The sequence below is a fragment of the Osmia bicornis genome, chromosome 15 (assembly GCF_907164935.1).
Source record: "Osmia bicornis bicornis chromosome 15, iOsmBic2.1, whole genome shotgun sequence".
Lineage (NCBI taxonomy): Eukaryota > Metazoa > Arthropoda > Insecta > Hymenoptera > Megachilidae > Osmia > Osmia bicornis.
The window spans coordinates 7320195-7346467 of NC_060230.1; the positions used below are offsets into that span (position 1 = coordinate 7320195).

The 26273-nt window shown below is 36.0% G+C and overlaps 8 protein-coding genes across 16 annotated transcripts in view; 6 read left to right on the top strand and 2 right to left on the bottom strand.

The window, feature by feature from the left end:
• Nucleotides 1-1421: 1421 nt before the first annotated feature.
• The window catches only part of LOC114877701 (synaptotagmin-14), a 98126-nt gene continuing 73274 nt past the window's right edge, over nucleotides 1422-26273 (bottom strand). For 2 of the 5 annotated variants that reach the window (XM_046288864.1, XM_046288865.1), the window contains exons 4-11: nucleotides 6496-6988; nucleotides 5381-5569; nucleotides 4653-4787; nucleotides 4535-4593; nucleotides 4177-4353; nucleotides 3783-4103; nucleotides 3047-3400; nucleotides 1422-2987 (exon numbers count right to left, since the gene is read on the bottom strand). In XM_046288864.1, coding sequence (XP_046144820.1) covers nucleotides 2775-2987; nucleotides 3047-3400; nucleotides 3783-4103; nucleotides 4177-4353; nucleotides 4535-4593; nucleotides 4653-4787; nucleotides 5381-5569; nucleotides 6496-6679 — 1632 coding nt within the window. In that variant the 5' untranslated portion in view covers nucleotides 6680-6988 and the 3' untranslated portion in view covers nucleotides 1422-2774. Of the gene's footprint in view, nucleotides 2988-3046; nucleotides 3401-3782; nucleotides 4104-4176; nucleotides 4354-4534; nucleotides 4594-4652; nucleotides 4788-5380; nucleotides 5570-6495; nucleotides 7241-26273 lie in introns of those variants that run through there. The other 3 variants (XR_006830138.1, XM_046288867.1, XM_046288866.1) reach the window with 3 other exon arrangements.
• On the top strand, nucleotides 7602-9505 carry LOC114877708 (probable cardiolipin synthase (CMP-forming)). 4 transcript variants are annotated; one of them, XM_029190640.2, is made up of 4 exons: nucleotides 7602-7948; nucleotides 8314-8655; nucleotides 8726-8983; nucleotides 9068-9505. In XM_029190640.2, exons 2-4 carry the CDS (start codon nucleotides 8323-8325, stop codon nucleotides 9332-9334), a joined length of 858 nt encoding a protein of 285 aa, XP_029046473.1. In that variant the 5' UTR covers nucleotides 7602-7948; nucleotides 8314-8322; the 3' UTR covers nucleotides 9335-9505. The 4 variants fall into 4 exon arrangements, with proteins under 4 accessions (XP_029046473.1, XP_029046476.1, XP_029046475.1 ...); XM_029190643.2 differs by lacking the exon at nucleotides 7602-7948 and adding an exon at nucleotides 7955-8186; XM_029190642.2 differs by lacking the exon at nucleotides 7602-7948 and adding an exon at nucleotides 7955-8155.
• On the bottom strand, nucleotides 9381-10448 carry LOC114877707 (complex I intermediate-associated protein 30, mitochondrial). The gene is made up of 2 exons (XM_029190639.2): nucleotides 10087-10448; nucleotides 9381-10012 (listed from the first exon to the last, which is right to left on the bottom strand). Exons 1-2 carry the CDS (start codon nucleotides 10446-10448, stop codon nucleotides 9490-9492), a joined length of 885 nt encoding a protein of 294 aa, XP_029046472.2. The 3' UTR covers nucleotides 9381-9489.
• On the top strand, nucleotides 10910-14720 carry LOC114877700 (polyribonucleotide nucleotidyltransferase 1, mitochondrial). Of its 2 annotated transcripts, none has more exons than XM_029190629.2 (8): nucleotides 10910-11059; nucleotides 11248-12159; nucleotides 12247-12420; nucleotides 12496-12689; nucleotides 12778-12941; nucleotides 13023-13334; nucleotides 13411-13795; nucleotides 14294-14720. In XM_029190629.2, the coding sequence occupies exons 1-8, from the start codon at nucleotides 10917-10919 to the stop codon at nucleotides 14368-14370; spliced, it is 2361 nt and encodes a 786-aa protein (XP_029046462.1). In that variant the 5' UTR covers nucleotides 10910-10916; the 3' UTR covers nucleotides 14371-14720. The 2 variants fall into 2 exon arrangements, with proteins under 2 accessions (XP_029046462.1, XP_029046463.1); XM_029190630.2 differs by lacking the exon at nucleotides 10910-11059 and adding an exon at nucleotides 11066-11169.
• LOC114877705 (TLR4 interactor with leucine rich repeats-like) lies at nucleotides 14860-17610 on the top strand. Its single transcript, XM_029190635.2, has 2 exons — nucleotides 14860-14947; nucleotides 16141-17610. Exon 2 carries the CDS (start codon nucleotides 16149-16151, stop codon nucleotides 17472-17474), a length of 1326 nt encoding a protein of 441 aa, XP_029046468.2. The 5' UTR covers nucleotides 14860-14947; nucleotides 16141-16148; the 3' UTR covers nucleotides 17475-17610.
• Nucleotides 18473-20561, top strand: LOC114877711 (toll-like receptor 13). Its single transcript, XM_029190645.2, has 2 exons — nucleotides 18473-18658; nucleotides 19175-20561. The coding sequence occupies exon 2, from the start codon at nucleotides 19184-19186 to the stop codon at nucleotides 20489-20491; it is 1308 nt and encodes a 435-aa protein (XP_029046478.2). The 5' UTR covers nucleotides 18473-18658; nucleotides 19175-19183; the 3' UTR covers nucleotides 20492-20561.
• LOC114877706 (leucine-rich repeat-containing protein 15-like) lies at nucleotides 21289-23262 on the top strand. Its single transcript, XM_029190638.2, has 2 exons — nucleotides 21289-21394; nucleotides 21816-23262. Exon 2 carries the CDS (start codon nucleotides 21824-21826, stop codon nucleotides 23144-23146), a length of 1323 nt encoding a protein of 440 aa, XP_029046471.2. The 5' UTR covers nucleotides 21289-21394; nucleotides 21816-21823; the 3' UTR covers nucleotides 23147-23262.
• Nucleotides 23995-26195, top strand: LOC123988521 (leucine-rich repeat-containing G-protein coupled receptor 5-like). The gene is made up of 2 exons (XM_046288868.1): nucleotides 23995-24276; nucleotides 24821-26195. The coding sequence occupies exon 2, from the start codon at nucleotides 24830-24832 to the stop codon at nucleotides 26135-26137; it is 1308 nt and encodes a 435-aa protein (XP_046144824.1). The 5' UTR covers nucleotides 23995-24276; nucleotides 24821-24829; the 3' UTR covers nucleotides 26138-26195.

The window sequence follows — 26273 nt, forward strand, 5'->3', positions numbered from 1 at the left end:
TCACGCGTACACGTACTCGATTTATTCGAGTCGAACAATGATCGATCGGTCGAGCCGAGTCGATCGCTTGAATTTGCCGAGCTACTCGAAATCGACGAACTACTCGAATATTAGAGCCCTCGTAAATCGAAGTTTCACAAGGGCTCGAATATTCGAGTAGTTCGATTTTTTCGAGTAGCTCGCTTTTATATCAAACAGTTCGTCGATTTCGAGTAGCTCGCAAATTCAAGCGATCGACTCGGCTCGAACAATCGAAGCGAGTTCAGCTCGGCTTGTAAATTACGAGTACTCGCACACCTCTAACACGTACCGAAAAATCAGATAACTTCTGAGCCCTTGCAATCGCTTTCACACAATACGTGTCTACAGTGATAATAGTTCGAGCATGGATTAATCGTCGTTTGAAATTACCTAAGACGCTAAAGCTTGAAAAAGTCAAGCGTTCACGATTCACAGCATCTGTTTGTCCGTTGATCAGTCGTCCAATTCCCTTCTAGTTTATAAACGCTTTCTGGTTGATTACGTCTCTCTATCTCTACCACGCGATCGAGTGTATGCATCCTAAATTTTATTATATTACTTAAATATCAACGCCTACGATCACATATGCGTTTACGGGGTGCGTATTTAGTTTTCCTTGCGAGTTTATTGTGCGTCATTTGAATTGTGAATCTATCATCGTATACGTTCCTCGTGTTCGTCGTTACAACCCCTCCCAAGATCAGCTGACTTCGTGCCACGCACGAAACATTCAATACATGAGATGATAGCTGTTTAAGCATTGTTTGCGATGATGGTAACGATGATCTAAGATAATCTTATAATCTTCGATGCAATGCTTTATCGAACCCTCTAGTTGATACAATATTGTCACACTAAGTAAGGTTTCTAAGTTCCCGCCATTTTGTGACGCAGCATTGTTTCTGTAGGTGACAAAGTTATCTCCATCAGGTCCCTATCAAGTTCTCGATATTTTGTGAAGATGATAATACAACATTCATTCTCCAAGTAGCATGTAACCATCTTCTCTAAACTCCAATATACTATCACGACGGTAGTACAATATCAATCATAGTGTCCGTTCGTCTAGTGTATTTTATAATTTCAAATAAATTATTGAATATTCGAAAGTTTTATCAGATGATTATGTTAATTACTTTAACGCTTTTATTAAATAATTAGATTTATGATATTTGCTGCGGTTAAACTTGGACTCCAGTCAGTGCTTTTTCACTAGACGAACGGACACTATGATTGATATTGTACAATATCAATCATAGGGTCCGTTCGTCTAGTGTATTTTATAATTTCAAATAAATGATTGAAATTCTAAATTATTGAATATTCGAAAGTTTTATCAGATGATTATGTTAATTACTTTAACGCTTTTATTAAATAATTAGATTTATGATATTTGCTGCGGTTAAACTTGGACTCCAGTCAGTGCTTTTTCACTAGACGAACGGACACTATGATTGATATTGTACATAAATATTGCCTCCCTACGTGGCAAGTGGTCATTCCCTCTAGGTCCCCAGTATTCGGTACAGGCAGTAATAATTGCCACCATAGCTGACAAGTGATCGTCCCCATCACTTCCACGATACTCTATAATATTTAAATAGCAAAACAGCATTGCCTCTCCAAATGGCAAACCCTGAAACTGATACCTCGATATTCGTACCCAAGCCCTTGCCACTTAGAGAGGCAATTACGGTGTCATCGATGAAAGTCGTCTTACGAAAATAACATGGTTGCGTGCAAAAGAAATACAATAAGCGAAGATTTACAGAAGAATTTCACAGCCTCGCGTTCCATTCGAAACATTCTCACTTGAGAATCATCCAAAGGGGTTAACCACTGATGGTTTCGCGTCAATCCATTCTCGAACCATGTGATCGGAACAACAAGATTCGTCGTATACCGCTCATACATACATGCATGCATACGTAGGAGCGACCGTTGCGAATCGAATATCCGTTGAAAATTTTCGCGGAGTCGAGAGGGTATGGATAAACACGTTCACTTATAGTTAGACTCGTCCAAAGGTGAACGACTTAGAGGATTCGTAACGGGTCTCTCTCTCTCGACTCGGCTTCGGTTATCCCACGACGATTCTCCGTCGACGGACACGCGGCCTAGAAAGGGTGAAAGGCACAAAGTAAAAAATAAACGATTAAGGTTGGCTCAGGCACATATCGAGTCGGAGTTGGTTTCGCGGTCCGCCTGCTAATGTGCGAATTTGACTTATGGGACCGACGAAATGTGCATGTGTATGTGTGTGTGTGTTCTATATGTACTGTATGTATTCACGTGTACAATGTGTATTTTCATTTTTTCTCTTTGTTTCTTGTTGCATATGTTGTTTAATATACATACGTAATATGTATGCTGAAAACACCCTCAACTCCGTCCGGCGTATCAAAAAGGAATGTACTTGGTACATCGATAAGAGTTTTGAACTCAGAGTTTTAGCACAGGTGCTTTTAAAAAGTTATGACAGCATCGTTTGATTCTCGCTGCTTCGAGAGACCGACATTATTGACTTCTGTATATTCGGTATCGGGCAGTACAGAACGGCGAATCCAATAGAAGCTTCCCGTTTCCTCGTCAAAATGTATTCTCATCCGTTCGCAAGCTTGCGTATTCAAGGCTGAAAAATTCCACCAGCCTGTTATATTTTCTCTATCGATCGAACCGTATTATACTCGTAAATCTTTTAAACGCGTAGAAAATGTTTCTCCGTAACAGGAACTAGTTCATGATCGGTTGCCTCAAGGTCGCAGTAACGTGTGCCAACGTTGAACCTGCGTCGGTTGTCTCGCAGCACGCATATCGTTCCAATGTTGAAGCTCCTCCGAGCCGGAACTGTTCAATCCCAAACTGAGCCAACCGATCATCTCTCTTCCCTTCCGCCCCATTCCTCCTCTTCGTCGGTTATACACCGACAGAAACAACGTTACGTCTCCAAGTTGAAACAGAGCAACCTGTGACGGAAAAGAAACATTTAACGCTTTAAATAAAACAAGATGATAAACTTAAATACCTGGAATATGAACGTTTCCTTGTAAAGAGGATTGGGCTGAGCACGTTTCAAACCAGTCTTCGAACGTCCCATCTCGTGATCGTTACTGTCCACGAGGGCGAGTTTAACGTAAGTGTCAGGCGGTTTCGTGTCGTTCCCTCCACCGCCCCTGAAGTGTGATCCTTTGATTATTTCAACCGACAAACGTCCGGTTGTGCCATTGTACGCCAAGCCTATTAGAATCTCCGCCACGCTTCCACCCTTCATGCTGCTCCCATAAGGAGGTACCGTAGGTGACGCGTACGACTGAACGGACTGCTGTGACCCCGTCGAGTCGCTACGGGTTAGACTGCTAGTTGTTCCCCAATCTTGTACCTTAAATCGTACATTCAATCGTTAGAAATGCGATTTCAATTAAAATTACTCTCCCAACATAGATTAATATCATTATACAGGGTGTTCGACGACAGGTGGGAAAAATTTTAAGAAGCGCCTGAAACCTGCAATCCGCCGTGCACCGACGACCGAACGTCGGTTGCTGGGCGGATTGCAGGTTTCAGGCGCTTTTTACTCGAATTTTTAAATGTTAATTACTGGAAAACAAAGCCGCAAACGCTATTTCGTTATTCTTGATTTTCGAATCACCCCTTAAAATTTTGCCCACCTGTTGTCGAACACCCTGTATATTGAGTCTCGATCGACCCAAGCTCCGCTGTTCAAGGGTTACAGACTAATTCCTTAAAGGAGGAAGGTTTACCGAAGAGGTTGGCGGTGGCAGTAACGTCAACCAAAGCGTCGTCTCGAGCTGAAGATTGATTTGATCGAAGGAGACTCTGGCTTCGCCGAGCAGTCTCTCTCGACGCATTCTTCCGCCCCATAGATACACTCTCAAGCGTACCCCCATAGCGTTCACGTCTTCTGGGTTGACGCGTGGCAATAGGAAACTCTCCATGTACTGTGGACAGGTACCCTGACGTACCCGTGTTTTGCGACGTTGCTTCTTCGATGGCAACAGCACCAGTCGGACCTGGCTACCGCCTATACCTTCCGGGTAATTCCGTCCTTGCAGTACGTGCACCTGGTAACGGACCAAAGTGTCGCTTTAATGAATCCGCGCGATTACAAATGAATTTCTCGCGAGGATATCGTACAGTCATCTCGCGCATAGGTGCGTCGTATAAGAATGCGACCTCCAGGCTGCCCACTTCCTCCGCGACGGTACCCATCGTTGCGATGACCTCGTTGGCCGTTGGTCCATTTTGTTCCACCTCAACCTCTTGTTCTCTGGCGTCCAGCAGAATATTCGAGGCTCCGACTTCTACCACGCACTGTGTCCGTAAAATCAAAGTAAATCGGTCAGGTTGTTGCGCTATAGAGAGTTGCGCGATAAGATACGCGAGGATATCCGGGAGGCAATTAATTATGCGTATACCGGTCATGCGAATCGAGAACACGATATTCGGTCGCGTAACATGGAAACCATGTTTCGTTATTCGCTTTTTCATTCACCTGTTGTTGGTCACCGGGCGAGTGTTCCTCTGTGCAGCTGCTGGAGGTGGTGCCGGCATCTGAAAAACGGACGTCACGTTAGAAAATGTATGATTATTTAAAAATGATCGCAACTAACCGAGGATAGTGGGTCCATCCTCTGCTTGGATGGTCAGAGTGTCCGGCGGTGGATGCGAATGCGAGTTCAACCGACGAAGGGCGTCCTCTTCCGAATCGGAACTCGTCTCTGGATCCGAGTAAGAGAATGTCTTTCCTGTCGAGATTTCATTTCGATACGAAATTAGAATTTCTTAAAAGAATCGACTGAAACGATGACACAAAGCATCGAACGATTCTCTGGTCGCCCAACGTCGACTTACTTTGATCAAACGATACGACCTTACGATCCCGCGACTTTCGGACGAATTTTAACAACGATCCTCCGCAGAACCAAAACTCGCACGGACAAACTGCGCTCCACATTTTTTACATACGTTCACACCGAATCGCGTCGTCGAGAACAATGAAGCGCGAGAGTGCACGAGCGTATCATCCGATAAACTTATCATCGAATCTTTCAAGAATTCATTAAACAAATGAAGGTAATTAAAAGTAAGAACACGGTTCGTAACGATCACTGGTCATAACAATTTTCACAATAACATCGTGTAACCGAATGGTTGTTCACATTTCGTCACGAAAGTTCCATTTGATAGGCACAGAAATTGCGTTACGATTATTTTACAGGTGACCTTAACTGTACATGTATTCCCTTAACGAGTAGTACCACGCGAGCGAGAAAAAAATACCCGAGTCGAATCCGAAAAATGGATTAATCGGTGAATGATGCCAGGCTAAGTAACCTACCTATGTTTTTCGGTATCTGAGAGGTGGAGCTATTGTTGGACTCGCAGAGGGGCACGCAAACGCCGCCGAAAAGGGTGCTGGTTGACGGCGGTGTAAAGCACCATTTGCGGGACAGGTAGAGAAACAGTGCCAACAGAAGGACCACGAAGCCAGCTACGGCACCCAGAAATGCTGTCGCTTCCACAGGTACTGTAAATCGATCGTTAGAACAGCCACGGTCAGAATCGCCGAGCCCCTATATTTTATTCAACGAATACGTACATATATACATGATCGATCGAGGATGAATGAAAATGAAAAGAAACGAAAAATAAAAGGGCATGTTACAGGACAAGGTAGCGAGAAAGATGATCGATGGTACAAGGAGCATGATCGGAAGAAAGGGTTCTCCTTTGTCCAGGCAGAAGTGATTTATTCATTGGCCGTGGTAAAGGTGTTCACCCGTGCACCGATCGGAACATCCTTCCGTCCAGTCGTGACCGACACGTATTTCTATCGAACGCGTTCAAACAACGCCGACACGTTGCGTCGTAATGACCTGGAATAATCAACCATCGCTCCAGTTGTCACGCGAACACGCTGTGACCGATATTGCGCAGCTTAATGATTCGCGTGTGTGCCGGGGAATACGGAGGGACGCTTCCTAACGAAACCACCGAGCACGATTTTCTAATTGTATTTCGCAACAATCGACAACAACTTTACGCGTTTGCCTGAATGAACGGCGCTAGGCCGTGCCTACGCTCCGGCATCCCCGATCATAATACGCAACCGTTGTCTTCCGAATGAATGAATGAAACGACGAAGACGAAAGAGAACGTTACACTTCGTTCGAGGCGGTACATTTCGAAATGAAGGTTGATTTGCGCATTGCGGACCACGGCACGCGTCCCGCGTCGAACGACGATTCACCGAATCCCTGAATTATTCAGACGGGAACACACACGAGCGGGCGGGTTGCATACCGCAGGGGCATAGAATCGTAACTTAAGGGGGCAATCGTTATTCGGCCGAGTTTGGGGATCGGTTTCGCTCGAAGGTTCCAGAGATTGGATCCGAAGTGAATGAAATTGGCTAGAGATTAAACTAACGACGGTATAGATAGACGAGAGAACCTTGTTTTAGTTGTAGATTTTTCATGATGCAGCCCTTGTCGTTTCTACGATCATTAACGTCACCTCCTTTGCTTGGTAACGATGAACGACGACAGGTTACCTCCAAGCGGTTGAACTCATTGAGAGAATCGCGGAGGATAGTGGACTTACCCGCCAGAAAATGGTCTGATCCAGCCAGAATCATGCTCGTCCTTGTGTCACATTAAAGCCTTCTTACGTGCTTCTGTCGACCGGACGCGGCTGATCCTCCGCAAATAACGAATTCATTATCTGGTCGGCGGTGAATCGTCCGGATACTCGTGGCTGTTCGCGATCTCACCGTGAAGCGTGGTTACGAGCCAGTCGAATAATAATACGTGGGCGGGGGTGTACACACAGCACTCTGTTGCTCGTTGAGACGTGCGCCTGCAACACCTCAACCCGACTACACGCCTGCGCCCCTTGGCCAGGCAACCGTATTTCCTTCGGCAGAGGTTCTCATTCATAACGTCACCTGAAACTCGCATATAACTTTCTATTGAAATCTCGATTACATTAGCAGAATTAGTGATAGAGTATGTCAGCGTTAGAAAGAAGAATTTGTTTTCTATATTTATGTAAATTATATGATTACATTGGCAGAGTATAAGTTGTTCATTCCAATCATTCCAATATGACTTACTACTAGCGCTAGTATGCTCTATCAATATAATCTAATTACAATGATGGAAACTTTTATGCTTATTATACTATGCTACAACAGTCTTCTTCGTTATATTATTTTATCGATAAAAATTGAAATAAATAAATAATACTTTCTGGAAAGAAATGAATTATTATTTTGTGATTTGCCTTTTAAACAAACACTGATCCGACATAATTCTAATATTAAAATATTTAAGGATGGAATAATATTGATTGATCGATAGAAATAATTGATTTTTAATGAATATTAAATAATCTGAATAATATAAGGATAAATGATTAATATTTATTGCGTGTTAAAGGAAACATTTTCTAAAATTGTTGTGTTTAACAAATAAATTCAAGCGTAAATATCGAAAAACGATGATGGTTTTTATTCTCGATAATCAATATTTTATAAATGCATTTAAAATTTTTTATTTGAAAAGGATGTCACTGACACAATCATGTTCCTTGTGGTTTTGTTTATCATACAGTTAAAGGGATTAAAAAAATAACTTTAATTTGTTCCATTCAGTCGGAATAAAATGAATAGCTCAATATTTATTTAAATTTCTTAATGAAATTCAATTCATTGTATCTTTATAACTTGGATGTCGTTCAAATTGATTATAGTTAAATAAGGGCTTTCAATATGGAAACGTAAAAATTAAAAATAAAAATTATACGGTCAATTTTGATCAGTTATTGCACAATGTAAAGACGATATTTTTAAATTCGTTCTATTGCATGCGAGAATTGGGCAATTTTAAGTTGACTATTTAAGCGGGTAAGCTTCGCGTGCTGTTATTAGTTAAACTAACCTCGAAAATGTTTTCTTTTCACCTAATTTTCATCAAATATTTTTATTAAGTAATTTCAGTTATTGATAAATCAAATTCAATGTATTATAAATAAAATATAATTAGTAGTATACTTATTTGTTTAATTTCGTACTTTTTATATAAAAAAACATTACAACTAAATTTTAGAAAAGGTATAATTATTTCAGTGAAATTCTTGCTTTTGTAGGTACCATGTACATATTCTGCATAAATAATAATATAACATAGCCAAATATATCTGACTCAATTTTTAGAGTCATAATAATGTTATCTATTATTACTTTTTTTTCATTATATTACCCAAAAACAGGAATAAACAATGAGCTACTTTACTGTATTGCGCTTTAGACATTGCGCAATTTTAAATAAGTCTCTCATAGAAAAATGTTTAATGCAATATTTAATGTACCATGCAAGAGTATATTCCACTGAAATTGATAACCATCATAAAAATTATATTGCTAAAAAGGATAATATCAACAGAAGAAAAGTATTTAAATCGCGAATACTTGATGACATTAAACAGACTAAACGAAAAGTAGAAGAAATTATTGAGAAAGAAAATATTTGGACCATACCAAATTTCCTCTGCATGGGTCGAATTCTGACATCACCTTATTTAAGTTATTTAATTCTGTCACAAGAATACCAGGTAAAGTGATATCTGAATTTATAGTTATTATACATATATAACTTGTCAACATTATTTGTTTATATTCCAGGTAGCACTGTGGCTGTTAATAATTTCAGCGTTTAGTGATTTAGCAGATGGATGGATTGCACGTACATGGACATCCCAAGCTTCTAAGCTTGGTAGCTTTTTAGATCCAGTCGCGGATAAATTACTTGTAGGTACACTATTTTTGTCATTAGCATGGGTAGGATTGGTTCCTATTCCCTTGACATGTCTCGTCATTGCAAGAGACACTGCCCTAGTGACAGCTGCATCGTACATAAGATACCAATCTTTACCACCACCAGTATGTATATACACATATATTAATTACATAGCTATTACCAGCAGGTCGATTCTTAAATACATTTTTGCATAATATATATTTTAGAAAACACTGGCCAGGTATTTTGATCCTACATATGCCACAGTACAATTAGCTCCAACATATATAAGTAAAATTAATACTGCAATTCAGTTGTCTTTTGTTGCTGGAACATTGGCTGCTCCTATATTTCATTTTATAAACCATCCAATTTTGGAAATTTTATGTTATCTAACTGCAGTGACAACACTAGCAGGTGGTGTAAGTTATTTGGTATCAAACAAAACATATAAAATGTTAAGAAAGAAAACTGCAACAAAATCACCCCCTTAGGTATAACATATGTATATTATAAACAATGAATACTAAGAACAGAACATTGCCATTATTTGTAAATTTATTACTGTACAATATGATATAATTTAAATATACATACAGGAATAAAATTAGTAATAATGTATGTTTTCTAGTTATTTAATTAAATAAAGTTATTCAGTAGGTTTACTCATGTCATTCAATTCATAAGCACAACTTTCAAAATTAAGCGGATTCCAATATACTCCTATATGATCAATTTCTAATCTAAAAGGTCCTGGTTTTTTGTCTGCCAGTGTAATTCCTATATTTGTAATAAATGAATCTGGCATTTCATATTGCCGATCCTGAATTGTTCCTTTTTCTTGGAACACAAATTTGGAAAAAGGGATTTTAATATCTTGCCAATAAGGGCCACCTCTTGTATACATCAGGTAACTATAGGTATGAAACCATGTTATATCAAAATATCCCTTTTGTAATAAGTTTATCATATAACATCTACCATCTCCTCTGACTCGTAAAGTAAGATGACTATAACGATGCCAGTTATAATAATCTTTTCGTTTAAAAGACTTTCGTTTTGGAATTGTAGTTATATTACAAAAACCAGCCCTCTTAGTTTTACCATCTTTAGGTACAGTGGTATTTAATGTACCATGGAATACTCCAGTGCCAAAAGGTGATAATTCTAATCTAAAAAGATAATTCATATACATTTAAATGATTTGTGCAAAACACAATTAATACATAAAATTTTATATAATTACTTGGCAGTTGAAAAACCCTCTTTATAATCACTGTCACAGGTCACAACCCATTTCTTCAATGATTCCACAGTTCCATCAAATTTAAGTACAATTTCTTCTTCGTTTGGTATAACTAGAGTAGGATGTAGGTGTAATTTATCGCGTACCTCTTTCCCAAATAATTTACATTCCTTTTTAAATTCATGATATCCCAGTTTTAATTTTTCAAGAAAACTTAAGTTTTGTGTTACTGGCGGTTCATCGTATATTAATGGATAACCTCCTCGCGGTTTTTCATAAAAATCGAATAAACAGTTGTTTGTATGAAATCTTCTTTTGTTAATTACAAAAGTTCTAAAGGATGGATTTAATTGACGGAACATAACTATTTTGATAAGTTCTACTATACATTTAAATAAAGATATTAAAAACTAAAACGTTATAGACGACACTGCATACAGAACTGGTGCATTTTACGTTTATGAATAAAATTCAATACAAAATCAGTACAGAATTGTTTATATATATAAAAATTATTGTAATAAATTCGTAGTTGTTCGTTAAAACGAAAACGTTTCCAACGTATTAATGATACATTATATAATTTTATTAATTCTAATAGATCAACTATAAATTTCGTTCGAATGATCCATTAATTTCTCTGTAATTATATTTTTAAAAAAATGTTTGTTATAGATCATTAAAAATAATTAATTTTAATAAAATAACTGTACTGAAACATGTAAAAAGGTGCTGTATGATGAAAAGTTCGTCTGATAAGACCGCATAACACGACGAAACTTTTTATTCATAAACAGTGGTCAACCGTTGAAATCAAATTTAAGGCGACGATGGTGCTGTTTAAGCGTACTAAATTGCTAAACAACAGAAATTTAATTTTTCTACGACCAAAAAATCACAATAAAAATGGAAACACATTACATATTAAATCAAGCATCTCTACGGAGAGTGTAACAATAAAGTTATCAAATGAGTAAGAACTGCACGTGCTTTTTAACCTAAACGATAATAATATTTGCCGATTACGTTTTAATAGTTAATTTTAAATATATGAAAGATACAATAATACATCAGAGAAAATATGTAGCTATTTAGATAAAATATATTTTTGCCTCATTTTCTCAATATTTAACATTATTTATATTTGAAATATTATTCTAGAAAACAAATGACATTATCAACGGGAAAATATGCACGTCTTACAAGTGGAAGCGTTACTGCTAAGATGGGTGAAACATCAGTTATGACTACTGTTGTAAGAAAAAATGTACCATCCGATGACTCTATAGTTCCATTAACTGTAAATTATCGACAAAAAGCTGCTGCAATAGGCCGTATACCAACAAACTTTCTTCGCAGAGAACTAGGCCATTCTGAACAAGAAATTCTTACAAGCAGAGTAATAGACAGATCTTTACGTCCCTTGTTTGAACAAGGATATTCTTATGAAACACAAATTATATGTAATTTATTAGCTGTCGATGGTGTTTATGATCCAGATATATTATCTATTAACGCTGCATCTGCAGCATTAAGTATTTCTGATATCCCATGGAATGGGCCTGTAGGGGCTGTAAGAGTTGGAATAATTGATAAAAAACATGTACTTAATCCTTCAAGACGCGAACTTCAACAAAGTTCATTAAATCTTATACTATCTTGTACATCTAAAAATCTTCTTGTTATGCTAGAAGGATCTGCTGATGATATTTTGGAACCAGATCTTCGAAAAGCAATACGATTAGGTGCAAAGGAATGTCAGACAATTATACAGTCTATAACAAATTTACAAAATCAAATTGGAAAGCCTAAATTTAAAATTGAGAGAAATCAAGATTTAAATGATGATGTAATTAAATTTGTAAAGGAATTTTCAAAATCTGAGCTACGTGAGATTTTTACGTGTTATTTACACGATAAGACGTCACGGGACTCTGCTGTTTCCAATCTTAGAAACAATATGTTAGAGAGCATAAATGATCGCGGTTCAGAATTTATTTCAATAGCTACAAAAACTTTTAGTAATGTTACTAGAGAAGTTTTCAGATCTGTAATATCTGAGACAGAGAAGAGGTACCTTTTTCTTTATAAACTATACATTTATTTCAGATAATCAATCAGCAATATACATATTAAATATGAATAGTTCAATAATTTTAGATGCGACGGTCGCCAGTTGGATCAATTGAGACCAATAGAGTGTCAAGTCGACTTATTTAAGCCGCTCCATGGTTCAGCTTTTTTCCAAAGAGGTCAAACACAAGTTTTATGCACGGTTACCCTTGATAGCATAGAGAGTTCTCTTAAATTGGATACCGTTTCAATGTTGACTAGGTAACTAATTTATATAGGAATTTTCGTTAAAAACCTGTATGCGCTATAAATAAATATTGTTTTTTCAATTTATAGCGGTATAAAGGAAAAGCATTTTTTCTTGCATTATGAATTCCCACCATATGCAACAAATGAAACAGGTAAAACTGTAATGGCTAATCGCAGAGAAATAGGTCACGGAGCATTAGCAGAGAAAGGATTGAGAGCAGTTATACCAAAAGATTATCCATTTGCTATAAGACTGACTAGTGAAGTATTAGAATCAAACGGTGAGTTCGGCAAACTTAACGATAATTATCTATAATTAAAAAATTCATTCGTTCATGTAAACGAAATATTTTTTCCTATTGTTTAAAGGTTCTTCTTCAATGGCTACTGTTTGCGGTGGTAGTTTAGCATTAATGAATGCAGGTGTTCCAATATCGGCCGCAGTTGCCGGTGTAGCTATGGGATTGATATATACCCCGAACAATAATTCTGAATCTGAAGACGAAGGCTACAAGATATTAACGGATATATCAGTAATTTTGCTTTAATTAAAACGTAAATAAGAATTTGATTTTAATATTAATAATAATGATTCTTTGTGTCTCGAATAACAGGGTATAGAGGATTATTTTGGAGATATGGATTTTAAAATAGCCGGTACAAAGAAAGGATTTACCGCTTTACAGGCTGATGTAAAATTACCAGGTATTCCTTTGAAGGTAATAATGAAGGCTATACAGAAAGCATCTGTGGCGAAGGGTCGAATCATCAATATCATGAATCAAGTAATAGCATCTCCGACGAACAATAAAAAAGACAATACACCTGTAATTGAAACCATAGAAGTACCTGTACACCAAAGAGGAAAGTTTCTCGGAGTAGGAGGAGCAAATTTGAAAAAAATTCTTCACGAAACTGGAGTCAGCGTAAGTTTAAAAAATATTGGGCAGAGGTATCGATTAGATTATTCTGTTGTTGAAAAATGATCATTTCCTTTTGTAGATATATCCGCAAGAGGATACAGTATTTTCCATATTTGCACCTAATCAGAATGCAATGAACGAAGCGAGAGAAATGTTGAATGAAATTCTTCAGAAAAATACGGAACCAACTTTAACGTTTGGCGACATTTATACAGCAAAGATAACTGAAATTCGTGAGACTGGAGTTATGGTTACGTTATATTCCAGCATGGTGCCAACTTTTTTACCCACCTCACAGTTAGATAACCGTAAAGTACAACATCCCAGTGTACTTGGTTTGAACGTTGGAGACGAAATACAAGTGAAATATTTCGGACGAGATCCTGTGAGCGGATACGTTAGATTATCGCGAAAAGTGTTGCAGCATCCGATTTCTACCGTAAGAAATTACAGCAGTACCGAAGGTAAAATAAAATCAACGAACAATCCGTTTAAAAACAAAAACCTGTTACCAGTAGCTATTAAAGTTTTCCAAACTTCGACGTAATATCAATCGAACGGATTGATTAGCGGCACGTTTCAAGTTAAATAGACTTCTTATGTTCAATGATACAAAGAGATCCCAATTGAACGTGATTTGAAGGTTCAACAGATTGGAAATGCTTTCACGTTTGTATCATTACGTCTTCAAACGTACATCCACTTTTGTTCTCAGCATTGTCATTACTTCCGTATTCTTTGAAAGAGCTTACGATCAAGTTTGCGACAATATCTTTGAATGGGTGAACGAAGGTGTACGTAATGGTCACGTTTATTGAGATACTTTATTAATCAAACGTATACATTACGTAATCATACTTTTATAAAGATAATTGAACATTCATCCGTTTAGAATCCGTGAAACATCGACCGATTAAATTCGAAGCACGAAATTTTTAGTTTGATCTTACTTATTTTTGCAGAGACTTTGGAAACACATAAAGGAGAAATACGAAAATCAATCAACGACAGTGACCTATCAAGCTCGAGGAAAGTTTAATAAAGAAAGTACATCTAATTTGCAGAAGGAATCTAATGAAGATAGAAAGAAGAACTGATTGTGCAAAGGAGATTTGTAGAATAAAACGATTCGTTATTCAATAAAATGAAAGAAAAATAGTCTTTTATATCTAAATAATATTAGTAATTATCACACTTCTATTCTTGTTTATTATAACGGACAAAGTTGTCACCTAAAAGAATTCTTTTACAAATATTTGTTGAACAATTGTAAAACTCAATTTTCTGAAAAACAATACCGCATGTGAACAGAATTTTAATCATTTACTATGTATTTTCTCAAGATAGATTATCTGTATATTTTTGAAAATATAGTTCATTCCTTCTTAATTATGCGACTATTTTTATTATGTTTTCGTTTATAAATAGTCTGTTTAATTCACGATTATATTCACGGGGAATTGTCACGTTTGAATTCATCGCTATACTCTCTTTTTACGTATCATATTCTAAGCGATAAGACTTTAATATATAAGAAAGCGACAGGAAAGATTTCGTTTAGTCGTATTCGACGTTCCGAAGTAGATGTACTTCGCATTTCATCGTATTTGAACAAGGTGAGTAGAAAAAATGTTTCACTATTTCTTCAAAATTGATCATTGTTTACTATAACTGGCAATCAACCATTTGATATTAAGGAAATTAGTGACAGATAATTATTTTAATCAAAGTACATCATTAATATACAGGTTGGATAGGGACTGATTCTACGTGAAAAAATAAGTCACAAATCTATATATTAAAAAAATTTATGAATTCTATTCCGAGTTCGTCCGGCAGTTCTATTCGCCCGATTTGCATTATTTTTTTTTGAAATGAAAGGTATTTTTGCATAGATAACAAGTATTGGCATACATATACCTTTCGCCGCTCTTATGTTATATACTCAAACGTGATTTTTCTGGAATTTCTCTCCACTCAAAGCTTGTAATTGCGGTACGGTGTTCGTTTTTGTCTAAGAACACTCACAAGGGACATTACCCAATTGACACACGCCGATTTTGATGCCCTTTGAGTATGATATAGAACTCAAAAAAATATTTGACACGTATTTCTTTTATCGGCAATCGACGAAAATAGATTATTTTTCAATATATTTTTTAAACAAATAAATTTATCAGAAAGGTGGCTACATGGACAAATTTGCTGTTCAAAAACACACACATTCCATTTGGAATTTTTCGCCTACACCTAATAGTTCCTGAGATATTCAAGAAAATATGTTTTGCAACTCCAACTTTGAGGGCTATTTTCACCCGTTCAGCATGGACGATTGCCGATAAAAAAAATATGGGTCAATTATTTTTTTGAGTTCTATATCATACTCAAAGGACATCAAAATCGGCGTGTGTCAATTGGGTAATGTCCCTTGTCAGTGAATCAAGCTCTTTCATTTGAGCTATTGACCAGTTACATTGGATAACTTGAAGCAGAGTTAGGCGCGCACAACAAAGTTGAATTTCAATTTTTCTAATAATCTATATAAAAATTGATGTTTGAATGCGAATTTTTCGCACGGGTCAGCTAGTAAAGAATAAAATCTTTTGATTTGGAACTTCGTTTCCGAGAAAATCGAATTTGACCAAGTGTTCTTTCAACGGATTTCAATGTAGAACCTGTACATCCGTTCTAACAATAAGTCTTTAAGAAACATCCATTTCCTTTTTTTAATCAAAAAAGCAAAAATCTTCCTCAAAAGTTGAACAAATCAATAAGTAATCATAGATTTCTTTTTTATGCCATTTTACAGCTACGAAGATGTTGGCTGCGGTGACAATACTAATTCTTTCGCCGCTATTGGTACTGGGAAATTTCTTTGAATACGTGGATTACCCGATTATTTGCAACAACGAGACTTTAACGTTTAAAGGTTCCTGTATGGGTACAATTCCAGCTAATTTTATCGAATCTCCCAGTCTGAGATGTGTAAGCATTGTAAACAGTGATATCAGTTCTTTGGAGGAGGGCTCCTTTGATGGACTGCCAAATTTGATTTATCTAAATCTTGAAGGAAATTTGATTCCTCCGGATAAATTATTCTCTTTCGGTAACATTTTAAACATCACGGCATTGAGTCTCAATGATCAGAGGACGAACAGTTATTACGATACAGTATTGCAAGTGAACACCGTGTATCCTAGACTTCTATATTTGAATTTGAGGAATACTAAGATCTCGAGGATAACAAACACCGTGATTAATCCTTTTCCAAAATTATCGTATCTGGATCTTTCGAACAATCAATTCTCCTCGTTCAATTTCATACAATTGTGGAACAACTCACTTACGTATTTGAATCTTAACCGCAATCAAATTTCAAAGATTTCCCTCGATGACTTAAACAAATTGATATCGCTTAACCTGGTTGATAATGCCATTAAAAGTATAGGCGATGGTTATGATCTTGATCTGTGGGGGCTGAGTAGTTTAGAACATCTTTCCATAGCGAATAATCGAATAAATTTTATTAGCGAAACGGCATTCAACCACACGGTTAAGCTTCGATACTTAAATATGTCTGATAATGCTTTGACAGCGTTTAGTCCTAGATTATTTACAACTTTGACCTCTCTGGAAGTTCTTATATTGGATAATAATAACTTTAACAATATCCCACTAATAATGTCATCGAACATAACAACGTTGTCGATGAATTGTAACAATATCACCTATTTAATGTCAAGCTCGTTGGAGACGTTACCCCATCTGAGAAAGTTGTCTTTAGCCGGAAACAGGATTTCGAACATTTACCCTGCAACGTTTAAATCTCAAGTGTTGCTGGAGGAATTATATTTAAACGATAACGAGCTGAATCAGTTGTCAAAAAGCTGTTGTCAGTCTATGAAGAAACTTCGATATTTGAATTTATCGGGCAACAAATTTACTTCGATTGAATCTGTTCTTGATTTGGCTAACGACGCTTTGAAAGAGGTTTACCTGGACGGTAACCCTATTATGTACATCGAAACAGGTATGCTGAAATCAGTATCAGAAAATGTGACGATTTATCTGAACATGAACATGCCACGACCGCCGAGATTCTGTAGACGCTCAGATTCTGATTATGGCGTACCAGTATATTGAATTTTGAAAGAGAATATATAGAACAATATTATATCGGATCATGTATCAATAATACGACATATTCGATTATATTCGAATATCAATTAATATTCAAACTGTAATATTATAACAATAAATATATAATAATCTTATAATAAAAAACCAGGATACATCTTCTTTCACTTTTGTCTCTCATTAACCTTCCCCTATTCAGAAAAATTTGAACTTGAGTGCAATGCAGGCTTCTCGACTTGCTTTTGATGTTAGAAGACGGGAAAATCAAACATGGAACCTCCTATCTTCCTAGATAAAAATATAGATAAATAAAGTGACATTTGACTTTAGTTACATAGGCTGCAATAGCTATCACCGATACTCTGTAAAAAAAAAAAGATTATATTGAAATGTGTTTATCGTGCTCGATACTGTACGTTGATCAATCACGCTATTTACAATGTTTCAATAAAAAATCTATAATCGATCCGGATTGGCGGAAGCGTTTCAAGGCGAAACGTTGAACGACGCTAAAATATTCGTTGAAATTTCAAAGAAGTTGTTCAAGTAACTTCATATATTATGATTTTGACATCTTTCTTTTTCAATAAAAAATTGCTTCAAACGCTCATATTTCTTTCTTCAGTTATTGTAAAGGTAAAAGCAAATGTATCGAAAGGAAAGAAAAGTGGTTCATTCGAGTTTCCTTCCCGTTTCATGTTCATCATATAATTATTTAAACAATTTCCGATGACTTGGCAGGAATTTGGAGCCTCTCCTCAAAAAAGGGAACCAGAAGAATCCCAGGGGAACACTACAAAAGCAAGGGGGTCCGTCAGGTCACTAATCTCCCGGTAAAAATTCCCAGTCCCTTCCTACTATCAACGGGTCTCTCTTTTCAATCGTTCGCGATAAAATGATTTCACAGGAGGCAAGATATAATTTTGCAGCGGTCAATTCGTAGAAATAACAGCGGCGCAAATAGTACTGCAATTATCTCCCGGAGAGGATGGAAGGAAAAAGGAAAAAAATTGCTTCGAGTTCATTTCATCAATGATTTCATCATTACTCTGATACAGAATAAATTTAGATTAAAATGTCATTCGTGTCAGATGTTTAAGCTACAGAATATCGGAATCTGCAGAAGTTCGTTGTCTCTCGGCTGTAGAGTTTGTTCGTCGCGTCTTGCTCGAGTCTTCTCATTTAACAAGGTACGTATCGAACGATTAACGATCAATTTAAGGTAGTTGCATGGTGAAAATCAAATTCAAAAGTTAGACATCTCTTTCGCGCGGTCAAACATTTTTGTTGCAAAGTACATAGGAAAATATCCCGGCGAACTTTGCTGGCGTATTCTATTGTTTCTTAAAATGAGAAAGAGACTGCGACTTGAGGGTCGTTTTCTTTTTGCACGTACATACTCGCAAAGACGTCTACCGTAGCAGAGACACGTGTGCCGGCTACCCGAAAATTCGGATCGGGCTCGAGTCGGGAATTTTTGTCGGATTCGGATGGCACCCTGAATATTCGGATACCCGCCATTTCGGGACCAGAACTCAACAGACGAATTTTCGGGTACCCGCGCACTCCTAGTATCTACGTGTGAAAAGAAAATGACCCTCCAATAGCTGTCGGCATCTACTTTGGTTTCCGCTACGAGAAGATGTTAATTGACGTTAATTATTACATCAGCGAGTCATTGATCAGAATTGTACGTTTCGTTTCAGATATAAAGAATGATTGCAATGACCAATCCCATTCTTGCTATTGTAATCATAGCCTTAATCAATATTACTGCTTCGGCAATAATAAACTTTGATTCCAATGCAAAGTCATTGGACATAGATGTAATTCTAAAAAGACCAAGGCTCATTTGTGAGGACAATGAAGAAAGTTTAAATCTGTCAGACAATAAATTAACGAAAATAAAACCAGGATTTATTAAAAGTTCGGCAATACGATCAATTTCATTAAACAATAATAAAATTCAGGAAATACCTAATGGAGTGTTCGATCATGTTCCAAATTTGGAATGCTTGGATCTAACGAATAATAAAATAAAAACATCAGAACTGGTGAATTTAAAACATGATGGTTTAAGAACCCTGATATTTGATGATCAAAAACTCGCGAAATCAAATAATTTGATGAACGATGTATTATTTAATAAGTCACAGGTAAGTTTGCCAAATGTGCAAACTTTATCTTTGAAAGGGATTCGTTACGATACATTTGGGTTCTATTCAAATTTATTTCCATCGCTGTCTACAATTTTTTTTACTGATAATAATCTGCAGTACATAAATCCCGAATTGGAAGAATATTGCAGTCATCACTTGAGAAGTATTCATTTCGAACAAAACGGTTTAAGAAATGTAACTTTAAATGATTTGAAAAACGTGGAAGAGCTGTATTTTGACAATAATCCAATAGAGTTCCTCCAGATTGAAACTCACCCAAATTTGAAAATTCTTTCTTTGGCGAATTGCAATCTCGGAGCAGAATGGTATTTATCTTTATCTAATATAGAGACTTTAGATTTATCAGGAAATCAAATGAATGAATCTATTATCACTGAAAAGTTTTCGGAGGTTTTAAATTTAGAAAATTTGTCCTTAAGTCGTAACAATTTTACGACTATTCCACCTTTGGACAACTTGCCTCGACTACAAAAATTATCGCTCAGTTACAATATGATCGAAACGATCAATGACGTGATAGAAGCAAGGTCTTTAAAAACATTAGACCTGAGAGGAAATCGTATAAACGATATCCATCCGGGTGATTTCTGGGGTGTTCCGATGCTCGAAGAATTAGATTTGTCGCACAACCAATTGCATGTTTTGTATTATGATTGGGGTGAAAATCTGAATATGCTTCGTTCTTTAAATTTAAAATCAAACAGGTTCGCGACTATATCCCATATGAGCATTCGCTCGTTGAGCAATATTACGGATGTATATGTAGGGAACAATTTTTTTCACACGATAGACAATACTGACATTCTAGATTTATCCAATAAATGTACCGTATACGTGATTTGAAAAGAAAATTGTTAAAAAACAAAATGTATTATGTATGTAACGTGAAGAAATAAAGATTGGAAAAGGAAAATATGTTTTATCGTCTCGGCATGGTGTCTTCTGTCTTCCGACTTTGTAACGGAAGTTATTATCATTTTCTGCCCCGAAATCTGTAGCTAAACATTTCAGAGGGATATACTATACTCGTGGTGAGATTGTTGTAACTATGATATCTTTTGTAATTGGAGAACAACGATAGGTAATCAGCAAACGTTTAACCTACCATCGGTTCAACAACAGTACTTCCATTTTGTTTACCAACGACGAATGAAAGCTATATGAAGAAACAACTTCAAATTTGCAGAAAGAATCTGACGAAGATACAAAGAAGAACTGATTGTGCAAAGGAGATTTGTAGAATAAAACGATTCGTTATTCAATAAAATGAAAGAAAAATAGTCTTTTATATCTAAATAATATTATTAATCACACTTCTATTTTTGTATACAATATGTATTATAACGGACAAAATTGTTACCTAAACGAATTCTTTTACAAATGTTTGTTGAACAATTGTAAAACTCAATTTTCTGAAAAACGAAACCACATGTGAACAGAGTTTCTATCATTTTCTATGTATTTTCTCAAGATAAATTAGATGATTTGTATATTTTTGAAAATTTAGTTTATTCCTTTCTTAATTAGAAGACTATTTTATTACGTTTTCGTTTATAAATGTTACGTTTAATTCACAATTGTACTGACGGGGAATCGTCACGTTTTGATTAATTGTTATACTCTATCTCTGTTTATCAGATTTCAAGCGATAAGACTATATATAACAAAGCGACCGGAAAGATTTCATTTAATCGTAGTTAATGTTCTAAAGTAGATGTATTTCGCATTTCACCGTATTTGAACAAGGTGAGTAGAAAAAAAGAATCCAAAAAGACATAGAAAAAAATGTTCTACTATTTCTTCAAAATTGATCATTGTTTACTATAACTGGCAATCAACGATTTTATACAAAGGAAATTAATGACTGATAATTATTTTGATTGAAGTACATCATTAATATAAAGGTTGTCGTGTAACTGGCGATACAAACGGATAGCGACTGATTCTAATTGAAAAAATAAGTCACAAATAAAGAATGAAAGTTTTTCATTTGGAACTTCGTTTCCGAGAAAATCAAACAGATTTCACTGTAGAACCTAAGACTTATTCTCCATATGTCTTCAAGAAACATCCATTTCCTTTCTTTAATCAAATAAGCATAAATCTTCCTTAAAAGTTGAAGAAATCAATAAGTAATCATAGATTTCTTTCTTCTGCAATTTTACAGCTACGAAGATGTTGACTGCGGTGACAGTACTAATTCTTTCGCCGTTATTGGTACTTGGAAATTTCTTCGAATACATGGATTACCCGATTCTTTGCAGCAAAGAGACTTTAACGCTGAAAGGTTACTGTAGCGGTACAATTTCAGCTAATTTTATCGAGTATCCCAATCTGAGATGTGTAAGCATTATAAACAGTGATATCCGTTCTTTGGAGGAGGGCTCCTTCGATGGACTGCCAAATTTGATTTATCTAAATCTTGAAGGAAACGTGATTCCACCAAGTAAATTATTCTCTTTTGGTAACATTTCAAACATTATGGCATTGGGTCTCAATGATCAGAGGACGAACAGTTATTACGATACAGTATTGCAAGTGAACAGCATGTATCCTAAACTTGTATATTTGAATTTGAGGAATGCTAAGATCTCGAGAATATCAAACACCGTGTTTGGAAATCCATTTCCAAAATTGTCGTATCTGGATCTTTCGTTCAATAAATTGTCCTCCTTCAATTTCGAACAATTGTGGAACGACTCACTTGTATATTTGAATCTGAATCACAATCAAATTTCAAAAGTCTCCTTCAATAAATTAAACAATTTGATATCGCTTAACCTGGTTGATAATGCCATTAAAAGTATAGGCGATGGTTATGATCTTGATCTGCGGGGGCTGAGTAGTTTACAACATCTTTCCATTGCGAATAATCGAATAAATTTTATTAGCAAAACGGCATTCAACCACACGGTTAAGCTTCCATACTTAAATATTTCTGATAATGCTTTGACAGCGTTAAGTCCTGAATTATTTACACCTTTGACCTCTTTGGATGTTCTTATATTGGATAATAATAAGTTTAATGATATCCCACTAATAATATCGAACATATCAACGTTATCGATGAATTGTAACAATATCACCTATTTAAAGCCAAGCTCGTTGGACATGTTGCTTAATCTGAGAAAGTTGTCTTTAGCCGGAAACAAGATTTCGAACATTTACCCTGGAACGTTTAAATCTCAAGTGTTGCTGGAAGAATTATATTTAAACGATAACGAGCTGACTCACTTGTCAAGAAGCTGGTATCAATCTATGAAGAAACTTCGATATTTGAATTTATCGGGGAACAAATTTACTTCGATTGAATCTGTTCTTGATTTGGCTAACGTCGCTTTGAAAGAGGTTCACTTGGCCCGTAACCCTATAATGTTCATCGAAACAGGTTCACTGAAAACAGTACCACAAAATTTGACGATTTATCTGAACATGAACGAAACACGACCGACGAGCTTCTGTAGACGCTCGTATTCAGAATTATCGTTACAACAATAATACAACAATAAATATAGAACAATATTATGTCGGACCATGTATGAATAATATAACGATATTGATTAATATTCAAACTGTAACATTATAATAATAAATATATAATTGTATAAAAATTATTCAAGATAATTATATAATATAATTGTATATGCATTAATCGTATAAATAAAATATATATGATCTTAAAATAATAAAACCACGACACATCTCCTTGCCCTTTTTCGAAAAATTTGAACTCGAGTGCAATGTAGGCTTCTCGACTTGATTTTAAAAGACGGGAAATTCTAACATGGAACCTCCTACCTTCCTAGATAAAAATATAGATAAATAAGGTGACATTTTTCTTGAACTGCAGTTTAATTGAAAATACCTATCACCGATATTCTATAAAAAAAAATATGATTACATAGAAATGTGTTTATCGAGCTCGATACTGTACGTTGATCAATCACGTTATTGATAATGTATCAATAAAAAATATATAATCGACCCGGATTGGCGGAAGCGTTTCAAGGCGAGACGTTGAACGACGCTTTTGTTGCTAAAATATTCGTTGAAATTTCAAAGAACTTGTTCATTGAAAAGTAGCTCATTCTAGTTCTGTTCCCTTTTCATTTTCATCATATAATTATTAAGAAAATTTCCGATGAGTTGATAGGGATTTGCAGCCTCTCCGCAAAAAGGAGGGCCAGAAGAAGCCCAGAGGGGTATCCTCCTATCTACAAGAGGGTCCGTCATATCACTAATCTCTCGGTAAAAATTCCCAGTCCCTTCCTGCTATCATCGGTCCTCTCTTTTCAATCGTTCGCGATAGAACGATTTCACAGGAGGCAAGATATAAATTTTGCAGCGGTCAATTCGTAGAAATATCAGCGGAGCAAACAGTGCTGCAATTATCCCCTGAAGAGGACGGAACAGATATGGAGCCATATACACATGAAAAGGAAAAAAAATACTCTTCGAGTTCATTTCATCAATCGTTTCATCATTACTCTGAGGCAGAAGTAATTTAGATTAAAATGTCGTTCGTGTCAGATATTTAAGCACAGAATGTCGGAATCCGCGGAAGTTGGTTGTCTCTCGGCTGTAGAGTTTCTTCGTCGCGTCTTGCTCGAGTCTTCTAATTTAACAAGGTACGTATCGAACGATTAACGATCAATTTAAGGTAGTTGCATGGTGAAAATCAAATTCAAAAGTTAGACATCTCTTTCGCTCGGTCAAACATTTTTGTTGCAAAGTAAATAGGAAAATATGCGGGCAAACTTTGCTGGCGTATTCTATTGTTTCTTAAAATGAGAAAGAGACTGCGACTTGAGGGTCGTTTTCTTTTTGCACGTACATACTCGCAAAGACGTCTACCGGCGTCTGAACAGCGTAGTGGGTGGGTGCGAACTAGGGATGGGTGTGCGGCTACCCGAAAATTCGGATCGGGCGCGAGTCGGGAATTTTCGTCGGGTTCGGATGGCACCCTGAATATTCGGATACCCGCCAATTCGGGACCAGAACTCAAAAGACGAATTTTCGGGTACCCGCGCACTTCTGGTATCTACGTATGAAAAGAAAACGACTCTCCAATAGCTGTCGGCATCTACTTTGGTTTGCGCTGCGAGAGGATGTTAATTGATGTTAATTCTTACATCAACGAGTCATTGATCAGAATTGTACGTTTCGTTTCAGACATAAAAAATGATTGCAATGACCAATCCCATTCTTGCCATTGTAATCATAGCCTTAATCAATATTACTGCTTCGGCAATAATAAACTTTGATTCCAATGCAAAGTCATTGGACATAGATGTAATTCTAAAAAGACCAAGGCTCATTTGTGAGGACAATGAAGAAAGTTTAAATCTATCAGACAATAAATTAACGAAAATAGAAACAGGATTTATTAAAAGTTCGACAATACGATCGATTTCATTAAACAATAATGAAATTCAGGAAATACCTAATGGAGTGTTCGACCATGTTCCAAATTTGGAATGCTTGGATCTAAGGAATAATCAAATACCAACATCACAACTCTTGAATTTGAAACATAATGGTTTAAAAACTCTCATATTTGATGACCAAAAACCCGCGAAATCGGATATTTCGACGAACGATGTACCATTTAATACGTCAGAGGTGGGTTTGCCAAATGTGGAAACATTATCTTTGAAAGGGATTTATTACGATCACTTTGAGCTCCATTCGAATTTATTTCCATCGCTGTCTACAATTTTCTTCATTAATAATTATCTGCAGTACATAAATCCGAATTTGGTAGAATATTTCAACCATCATTTGAGAAGTATTCATTTCGAACAAAACGATTTAAGAACTGTAACTTTAAATGATTTGAAAAACGTGGAAGAGCTGTACTTCGACAATAATCCAATAGAGTATCTCGAGATTAAAACTCACCCAAATTTGAAAATTCTTTCTTTGGCGAATTGTGATCTGGGAGGAGAGTGGTATCTATCATTATTCAATATAGACACATTAGATTTATCAGGAAATCGAATGAGTGAATCTATCATCAGTGAAAAGTTTTCCGAGGTTTCAAATTTAGAAAATTTGTCCTTAAGTCGTAACAAATTTACGACTATTCCACATTTGGACAACTTGCCTCGACTGAAAAAATTATCGCTGAGTTACAATATGATCGAATCGATCAGTGACGTGATACATGCAGGCTCTTTAAAAACGTTAGACCTGCAAGGGAATCGTATAAACGATATCCATCCGGGTGCTTTCTGGGATGTTCCGATGCTAGAAAAATTAGATTTATCGCACAATCAATTGTATGTTTTGGATTATCGTTGGGGTGAAAATCTGAGTATGCTTCGTTCTTTAAATTTAAAATCAAACAGGTTCGCGACTATATCCCATATGAACATTCGCTCGTTGAGCAATATTAAGGATGTATATGTAGGAAACAATTATTTTCATACAATACACAGTACTGACATTCTATATTTACCCAATAATTATACCATATATGTATGTTAACTAAAAAAAATGTATTATGTATGTAACGCAAAGGAATAAAGGTTGGAGAAGAAAAATATTTTTTATCGTCTCAGCATGGTGTCTTCTGTCTTCCGACTTTGCAGCGGAAGTTATTATCATTTCTGCCATGAAATCT